This window comes from Bubalus kerabau, chromosome 20 (genome assembly GCF_029407905.1).
Source record: "Bubalus kerabau isolate K-KA32 ecotype Philippines breed swamp buffalo chromosome 20, PCC_UOA_SB_1v2, whole genome shotgun sequence".
NCBI classification, from domain to species: domain Eukaryota; kingdom Metazoa; phylum Chordata; class Mammalia; order Artiodactyla; family Bovidae; genus Bubalus; species Bubalus kerabau.
Window position 1 is genome coordinate 54,403,060 of NC_073643.1, and position 9,995 is coordinate 54,413,054.

At 47.7% G+C, this 9,995-nt stretch overlaps 1 protein-coding gene across 1 annotated transcript; it reads left to right on the plus strand.

The window, feature by feature from the left end:
- Positions 1–4,488: 4,488 nt before the first annotated feature.
- On the plus strand, positions 4,489–7,577 carry LOC129635069 (serine protease 42-like). Its single transcript, XM_055557692.1, is given in 6 exon segments — positions 4,489–4,577; positions 4,579–4,688; positions 4,988–5,144; positions 5,491–5,753; positions 6,634–6,683; positions 7,325–7,577. Coding segments are annotated over 6 exon segments (903 nt in total). The 3' UTR covers positions 7,559–7,577.
- The last annotated feature ends 2,418 nt before the right edge of the window (positions 7,578–9,995 follow it).

Below are 9,995 nucleotides of genomic sequence, written 5' to 3' on the forward strand. Positions count from 1 at the left end.
TTGTGGAGCACGGGGTTTAGGGCTCATGATTTTTGGGTTTGCTGAATTTCAACATCAAGTGAATTAAGAGATTCATCAGCACTCTTATGAAAAAGTTAGGCCATAGATTTGGGAGTGAGACCCTGAAAATTTACAAGGGGGTATACATTTGGATAGATTTAGAACACCCTGACCCCCAGCCACATTGAACCTCTCTTGCTAACAGAAACAGCACCTCCTCCCATTTCATAAGGCTGGTCTCTCTGCCTTACAGACACCGTAATGACCTCATGTGAGTAAATTACATAAAAAGGGCACACCAGTTCTCTGCCATCATGGTCAACAAAAGAGTCCGAAATGCAGTACTTGGATGCAATCTCAAAAACGACAGAATGATCTCTGTTCGTTTCCAAGGCAAACCATTCAATATCACAGTAATCCAACTCTGTGCCCCAACCAATAACACTGAAGAAGCTGAAGTTGAACGGTTCTGTGAAGACCTACAGGACCTTTTAGAACTAACACCCAAAAAAGATGTCCTTTTCATTATAGGGGACTGGAATGCAAAAGTAGGAAGTCAAGAAACACTTGGAGTAACAGGCAAATTTGGCCTTGGAATACGGAATAAAGCAGGGCAAAGACTAATAGAGTTTTGCCAAGAAAATGCACTGGTCATAGCAAACACCCTCTTCGAACAACACAAGAGAAAACTCTGCACATGGACATCACCAGATGGTCAATGCTGAAATCAGATTGATTATATTCTTTGCAGCCAAAGATGGAGAAGCTCTATACAGTCAACAAAAACAAGACCAGGAGCTGACTGTGGCTCAGATTATGAACTCCTTATTGGCAAATTCAGACTTAAATTGAAGAAAGTAGGGAAAACCACTAGACCATTCAGGTATGACCTAAATCAAATCCCTTATGATTATACAGTGGAAGTGAGAAATAGATTTAAGGGACTAGATCTGATAGCTAGAGTGCCTGATGAACTATGGACGGAGGTTTGTGACATTGTACAGGAGACAGGGATCAAGACCATCTCCATGGAAAAGAAATGCAAAAAAGCAAAATGGCTGTCTGAGGAGGCCTTAAAAATAGCTGTGAAAAGAAGAGAAGCGAAAAGCAAAGGAGAAAAGGAAAGATACAAGCATCTGAATGCAGAGTTCCGAAGAATAGCAAGAGAAGAAAGCCTTCCTCAGCGATCAATGCAAAGAAATAGAGGGAAACAACAGAATAGGAAAGACTAGAGATCTCTTCAAGAAAACTAGAGATACCAAGGGAACATTTCATGCAAAGATGGGCTTGATAAAGGACAGAAATGGTATGGACCTAACAGAAGCAGAAGATATTAAGAAGAGGTGGCAAGAATACACAGAAGAACTGTACACAAAAGATCTTCATGACCCAGATAATCATGATGGTGTGATCACTCATCTAGAGCCAGACATCCTGGAATGTGAAGTCAAGTGGACCTTAGGAAGCATCACTACGAACAAAGCTAGTGGAGGTGATGGAATTCCAGTTGAGCTATTTCAGATCCTGAAAGATGATGCTGTAAAAGTGCTGCACTCAATATGCCAGCAAATTTGGAAAACTCAGCAGTGGCCACAGGACTGGAAAAGGTCAGTTTTCATTCCATTCCCAAAGAAAGGCAATGCCAAAGAATGCTCAAACTACCTCACAATTGCACTCATCTCACACGCTACTAAAGTAATGCTTAAAATTCTCCAAGCCAGGCTTCAGCAGTACGTGAACCTTGAACTTCCAGATGTTCCAGCTGGTTTTAGAAAAGGCAGAGGAACCAGAGGTCAAATTGCCAACATCCGCTGGATCATGGAAAAAGCAAGAGAGTTCCAGAAAAACATCTATTTCTGCTTTATTGACTATGCCAAAGCCTTTGACTGTTTGAATCACAATAAACTGTGGGAAATTCTGAAAGAGATGGGAATACCAGACCACCTGACCTGCCTCTTGAGAAACCTGTATGCAGGTCAGGAAGCAACAGTTGTAACTGGACATGGAACAACAGACTGGTTCCAAATAGGAAAAGGAGTACGTCAAGACTGTATATTGTTGCCCTGCTTATTTAAATTATATGCAGAGTACATCATGAGAAACGCTAGGCTGGAAGAAGCACAAGCTGGAATTAAGATTGCCAGGAGAAATATCAATAACCTCAGATATGCAGATGACACCACCCTTATGGCAGAAAGTGAAGAGGAACTAAAAAGCCTCTTGATGAAAGTGAAAGAGGAGAGTGAAAAAGTTGGCTTAAAGCTCAACATTCAGAAAATGAAGATCATGGCATCCGGTCCCATCACTTCATGGGAAATAGATGGGGAAACAGTGGAAACAGTGTCAGACTTTATTTTTTGGGGCTCCAAAATCACTGCAAATGGTGACTGCAGCCATGAAATTAAAAGACACTTACTCCTTGGAAGGAAAGTTATGACCAACCTAGATAGCATATTAAAAAGCAGAGACATTACTTTGCCAACAAAGGTCCGTCTAGTCAAGGCTATGGTTTTTCCAGTGGTCATGTATGGATGTGAGAGTTGGACTGTGAAGAAAGCTGAGTGCCGAAGAATTGATGCTTTTGAACTGTGGTGTTGGAGAAGACTCTTGAGAGTCCCTTGGACTGCAAGGAGATCCAACCAGTCCTTTCTGAAGGAGATCAGCCCTGGGTGTTCATTGGAAGGACTGATGTTGAAGCTGAAACTCCAATACTTTGGCCACCTCATGCGAAGAGTTGACTCATTGGAAAAGACTCTGATGCTGGGAGGGATTGGGAGCAGGAGGAGAAGGGGATGACAGAGGATGAGATGGCTGGATGGCATCACTGAGTTGATGGACGTGAGTCTGAGTGAACTCCGGGAGTTGGTGATGGACAGGGAGGCCTGGCGTGCTGTGATTCATGGGGTCGCAAAGAGTCGGACACGACTGAGCGACTGAACTGAACTGAATTCTCTCCCTATACCACCCCAGTCTTCACTGCTTCTAGACCTAATAACTAGTGTAAGATCCCAGCATGTTCTAGGATAGGGGCAAAGTATAACCCAGGGTAGAAGGCTTCCTTACAAAAAGAACTGCAAGATTTTACTGATCTACATGGGAACAAACAAGGGGTATATGGATACGACTGGATTTGAGGGATTCTTGATTGGGTAGGGTTGGGACCAAATTTATGAAGAGTGCACTTGCTAGAAATTTGGAATTCAGTTTGGTGGTTCAGGCAAGTAGGAATGCTTCTATGGATACCTGTTTATTGGGTTGTCTTAAACCTGAATGCAGTAGTGGACTGTACAAAAGGAAGTTGATATGCCAGAAATTTTCTGGCTTAATGTAGAGAGAAATGCAGAGAAAGAGGAATTTAGATAATAACCCCCTCAACAAGACATTGAAAATAAATTGTGAGAGGAACACCCACATCCTCAAAAACATTGTAACTGGCAATCCTCTTTTGGCTGGGGAAAAGTGGGAAATACTGAAACTCAAACATTAGTATTGTTGTTTTCCCCCTGACTTCAACAGGAATAATGAAACCCAGAGAGGCAGAGGCCTGGTAGAAGCATTTAAGCAACAAAGACAAATAGATATCAGGGACATAGAGCTAATACGAATGGATTGACCCACAGGTATCTTTGCTGGAGGCTCATTTTAAAAGGTATCCATCCTCATGATGGAAAAAGCATGGCAGCCAGGTCTTTTGTCCAGCCCACTTCATCTGCAGTCCCCCTACCTCCAAGTCTAGGTCTGGTGAATGAGCCTTGCCTTGAGGAACTATTATAGAGAATTAAGGCTCCTCAGCAAATTCCTAGATTGCCCATCCTCACCAGCTCCAGGCCAGGTACCACACCAAGAAGGGCAGGGGTGTCAGGAAGCACCTGCCTTTAAATTGTTGTTGTTGTTCACTTGCTAAGTGATGTCCAACTCTTTGCAACCCCATGGACTACAGCTTGCCGGGCCTCTCTCCCTCACTGTCTCCCAGAGTTCGCCCAAGTTCATGTCCCTTGAATAGGTGATGCCATCCAACCACCCATCCTCTGTTGCCCTCCTCTCCTTTTGTCTTCAGTCTTTCCCAGCATCAGGGTCTTTTCCAGTGAGTCAGTTGTTTGCATCAGGTGGCCAAAATATTGGAGCTTCAGCTTCAGCAGCAGCCCTTCCAATGAGTATTCAGTGTTGATTTCCCTTAGAATTGACTGGTTTGATCTTGTTGTCCAAGGGACTCTCAAGAGTCTTCTCCAGCACCACAATTCAAAAACATTAAATTGGCAGGCCCCTAGCAAGGACAGTCTCCTCAGATGGACTCTAACCCTTCGGTCTTGGGCTGGTTTCTGGGTGGAGACTGTCTCGGATGAGGATCTGAGAGCGAGAGCGTGACTGCGCTCTCAGGCCGGCTTGCAGCGGCGAGATGCGCCGTGGTCCCCATGCTGCTACTCAGCTGCCGGCCGCGAGGGGGCGCCGCAGAGCGCGGAGGCTAGCGCGGAGGCTATCGCGGAGCCCATGGCGTCCCTGGGCGGCCCCCACACCCTTCTGATCTGGCTTCTGCTCCTTCAACCCTGGCTCACGGAGGCCTCGGAGGATGGGTCGGCTATCCTTGCCTCCTCCAGCTCCCTCGGGAGGCGGCGCGAAGAACCGCACGGTGGCCCAGCCACCCCCCAGAGGCGCTCCCGAAGTCCCCAAGTTGGTGGAGTTTAGCTTAGGTGACTCAGTGTTGGACGCCCGGAGGGGCGGGCTGAGGCGCCAGGGTGGGAGCTGCTGCTCCCCAGGAGCTTGGGAGGATTGGGGTCTAAATCAGCGCAGCCCTGCTGTGGAACCCAAGGCGGGGCGGGGCGGGGCGGGGGGGCCGGTGGTGAGCCTCGTGTGCGGATCCAAGGCCTGCGGGTTTGGAAGCGCTGCCCTGGAGCCTAGGAGGACATGACCTTCTAGGTTGTGTCGGAGGCTCCCGGGAGTCAGGGCCTGTTTCTCAGAGGTTCTCCTTGCCACCCTGTCCTCACCCCAGCGTGCGGCCAAGTGTTCCTGAAAATCTTGGGAGGACACGACAGCGAGGAAGGGAAGGGGCCCTGGCAGGTGAGCCTGAGGGTCCGTAACAGACATGTGTGTGGAGCTTCCCTCGTCACAGAGAGGTGGGTGCTGACTGCAGGCCACTGTATTTTAAGGTGAGTAATGACAGTGGAGATGCCAGAGTCCTGCCCTCCTCAGACACCCTTTAGTTTCTATTGCCCTGCAAGTTGATAGAAAACCCAAACCAAACCAAAGCCCGCACAATCAAAATGGGAGAGATTCTGCATTTTGGTAGTCTTGTTACCAGGAATGCTAATTTGATGATCAAATCCAGTTGTAGCAAATCCATTTTGAGAGTCGTTAGGAGGGGTTTTTCGGGATAGGGGCATGGAGAGAGTGGTGAGGGAGGTTGGGGCCAGATTGGTAAACAGCTGATGTGTGTGGAAAGGCACAAAGGATGCTTCCCAGGGTTTCTATGAGGGACATGTCCTCTTCCCACAGCCATTACCAGTACAGTGTAATGATGGGAGATCGGAAACTCCAGGGTACATTATTAGGGTTGGTGGTCCCTGTCAGTCACGTGGTCGTTCACCCTCAGTTCTCAGCAAGTGGAACCGTTAAAAATGACCTTGCTCTTCTCTGGCTCCGCTACCCTGTAAATTTCACTGGCGTTATCCAACCTATATGCATCCCTGAGAAGACTTTCCGCGTGCAAGCTGGGACCAGGTGCTGGGTGACCGGATGGGGAAGGAAGCAAAAATTTGGTGAGATGGGGAGGAGGTAGTAACCTTGGGTAGAGGGGGGCAGCCTTATCCCTGGAGTAAGCAACAGCACTAAAGTGGTGGAGTGGGAGAGGCTACCACCTGGTGGGTGGGTAAGGGGGCAGCCAGGTTAATGGTTCCCAAATGGCTGGAGCCCAGAAATTGATTGAGATCTTTTGTTGCAACACAAATATTTGATGCCAGCCATTTATGAAAGGCACCAGTCCTGGGAACCGGAGCTGTCCTCTGAAGAAAAAATACATGGGCGAAGTCTCCTGCAGATTTGTGGGGAAGTGTGCCTGACTGGGTTGGGGGTATTTTTAGGTTCCTTGGGGATAGAACCGGATGCTCTGGAGTTCTCTCCAGGGTTAACTCTTCAGGGTGTGATGAGTTGTCTGCCAGTCAGAGCTGTCTGTTGCTGGAAGTACTTGCCTTGGTGCGTAGGGAACTTCCTGTCCTTGGGCATCTTGGCAGAGCCAGAAGACCCCTGTTGCTGAGGCTATAGGGCCTCTTACCTCTGGAAAGAGCCTGGATTGGTGCTTTTGGGTGTTCCTTGTCTGAGCATCTGTGATTCTGCTTTAAAGTAAAGGCACTTTGCTGATATATGCGATGCCTTTCATGATTACTATTGATACGCAGAGTGGCAGATGCTTGGTTATCATTTCTCACAATGGTCAGGCTTGCCTCTTCCTGTCCTGATCTGTGTGGCCTGCAGTGCTGTGCTGCGCTTCTTGGTCCTGTCCAGGCAGGCCTGTAGGCTGGGAGTTTGTTTTCTCCATGTGGGCAATGGTGCTGAGCCCCAGGCAGGACCTGGGCTCATGGAGGGGTGGAGGGGATCTGAAGCACATTGTCATCAGTTCTTGGTAACCGATTGCACTTGAAGATGGGAGTGAGGGAGAGCTTGAAGAGGACTCTGAGTTTCTGACTGAGCTGGTTGGTGGGGGGCACCAGAGCAGTTTTGGAAAAGGATGTGCAGTGTTTGCATGAGCTGGGATGAGTATGTGGGATGTCTTGAGAGTGTAGCTTAATATATGGAGTCAGCTGGCTGTATGGTCAGGAGCTCTAGAGAAACTTAGGCTAGGTGTACGGATTAAGGGGCTCAGTGCAGGGGTCGTATTTGAAGTGTTTAACAACCACTGTAGTGTAGGAGGGCTTCCCTGGTGGCTCAGTGGTAGAGAATCTGTGTGCAGTGCAGCAGCTGCAGGAGACCTGAGTTCGATCCCTGGGTTAGGAAGATCCCTTGGAGGAAAGCATGGCAACCCACCCCAGTATTCTTGCCTGGAGAGTCTCATGGACAGAGGAGCCTGGCGGGCTCGAAGAGCTGGACATGACTAAAGCAACTTAGCACACATGCACGTAGTATAGGAAATGCCAGTCATAATATCTTCAGAGGATACTAAAATTTTCCAATTGACTTTTCAGTTCTCAGTTCTTATCATCACAGAAATCTGGGCCTGGGAGATGTCTGGGGAAGGCTCACAGATGCCCGTCTCTCAGTGTCTTGCTGTGCAGTCAGCCTGCCCTGATGTGCGTGCTCTTCCAGTCCTGAAGTTTGATTTCTTTCTCTTTTTCAGGGAGATTCTGGGGGCCCTCTGGTCTGTCGGTACAGTACCACATGGGTCCAGGTAGGGATTGTGAGCTGGGGCGTTGGCTGTGGTCGTAACAATACGCCTGGAGTTTACACAGAAACTGCTGTCTACGCTAAGTGGCTAGATGCAGTGGTGAACAAGGCTGCCTCTTTGTATCCAGTGGTGCTCCTCCTGTTGCTGTGTGTGGTGTTGCCCCTGGGTCTCCTGGTGACCCTGTGATCACCCTGGTCCACACTCCCCCCTGTTTCTGAGTCTCACACCTAGCCCTGCCTCTGATCTCCCACTCCTACTTTAGTGCCAATTCCTGAATTCCATTTGGTATCCACTGATCTTGTGGAGATTCACATGACAGAGAGCTGGCAGCAAGAAGCCCTGGAAGTTTCCCTGCCTCATCCATGTCTACCCCTTGGCCGTGCTCTGCTTGCCAGGAAGGAGTGGGTGAAAACATCCCAGCTGGATGGACAGCGATCTGCCAGGTGGACATGATGCTTCATCCACATCATGGGGAACATCTGGCAAAGAAGAGACATCGTCACTGGTGAAGCAGTGTTAGATCTGACACTTTTATCAAACTGGTCTGTGTGGTGATTGTTGGGAGAGAGCGAGGAGGCCCTGCCATGTCTGCATGCGACTCAGTTATCTGGGTTTGGAAAAGGTCCCCTGCTCCCCAGCGTAGATCCACCTGTGAGTATCTGCCTCTGCCACACAAGCCCTCCGGGGGCAACCCAGTCTTGGAACCCCCTTCCCAGGGCTCCAGTGGCCACATCCAGGCTCACCCCAAGTTGTGTTGAAGTATTACAGAGTGTGGAGACTTCTGACGTCAACCCAATAAATGTTTGGAGAGTCGTGTGTGTGTTCTGCATCTCTACTGGTCTGGGGTCACTGAAGAGAACTTATCTCACATTTAGCTTAGAAAAGTATTCATGGTCTTTTAAAGCCCTGGAGTGAAGTGATGTGATGTGATGTGAGTGGACAGATGGCTTTAGCAGTTGGGTCCTGCTTCTGTGTCCCTCATAGCTATTAGCATCTCTGCAGGGACCTTTGCAGGTGAATTTGCTAGCCACTGCATCTGGGAAGGAGGGAGTGAGAGAGAAGCCTGGAAGCCGAAGAGGGGTCAGGGCGTTGTGCCTAAACATCACCCCACTTTTCTGTGTGATCCTGTTGCTCCCCTTCTAGGTATATGGAGCCTGGAGCACCAGACTGCCTTGGCCAGGCTATGGAGAACAGCACTGAGACTCAGGGAGGGGACAGTTTGGGTCGCTTACTGGTGGTTCAGACGGTAAAGAATCTGGCCACAATGCAGGAGACCTGGGTTTGATCCCTGGTTCAGGAAGATCCCCTGGAGAAGGAAATGGCCACCCACTCCAGTGTTCTTGCCTGGGGAATTCCTTGGGCAGTGGAGCCTGGTGGGCTGCACTCCATGGGTCGCAAAGCGTTGGACACGACTGAGCAACCAACACCATGCATGGTGTGTTTCTACTGGCCCGTTTCCCTCACTGCCATGTGGTCCCAGATTACCTCTCTGTCATTGTACAGAGCACTTCTCTGTTTCTTGATTTCTTTCATGAAAGCTTGAGTTTGCCTTCTTTTAGGAGAGGCTTGTGCATTTTGCATATGGGGAGAAGGTGCATATGAATAGTTAGGTGAATAAAAAAGTCAACTTGATGGTCTTATGGATTCTTTCAGACACTTCCTTCTGGGCATATATGGTGTCAGGATAAAGAATACATTTCCAACCTTCCCACCTGTCTTAAGTTTGGTAATAAGTTCTGGTCAATAAAATGTAAGTAGTGATGTTGAGTATGAATTTTGGAAGGTATTAAAGATACCTTTTAAAGAAAGAGAACAAGCCCTTTGTCACTTTCTTCTTTGCTGGCTAGAGTATATTCATGGTGACTAGAGCTTGAGCAGCAATCTTGGAACATGAGGAACATGTTAAGGGTATAGAACAGAAATTCAGAAGGCACTTGAGTCTCTGGAACGTATAGAGCTGCCGTCACATCTCTTTATGCAAAAGAGAGAAATGAACTTCTCTCTTAATTGAGCCACCATCACCTTCAGTTTCAGTTCCTCATAGAAAAATCTCACTTTAACTAATTCAGTTGGTATTATAGCTTTATTTCTGGATTGTTATGAATAGAAGCTTTTAAAATCATTTATTATTTAGACTAAATTATTTTTATTCCTACTTTGCTATGTGCCATTGCTTCCTTCTCTCAGTTCAGTTCATTTGCTCAGTTGTGTCCGACTCTTTGTGACCCCATGAAGCGCAGCACGCCAGGCCTTCCTGTCCATCACCAACTCCCGGAGTCCACCCAAACCCATGTCCATTGAGTCGATGATGCCATCCAACCATCTCATCCCCTGTCGTCCCCTTTTCCTCCTGCCCTCAATCTTTCCCAGCATCAGAGTCTTTTCCAATGAATCAGCTTTTCACATCAGGTGGATCTCCTTGCAGTCCAAGGGACTCTCAGGAATCTTCTCCAACACCACAGTTCAAAAGCATCAATTCTTCTGCACTCCTTCTCTAGTCATATTTAAAAATTGATAAGGTTAGAAGTTTATGTTGATGAATGACTATTATCTCAATGTATTTCTCTGTTATTATTTTCTTTATTGAGGTATAATTTATATATAGTAAAATGCACATATTGCA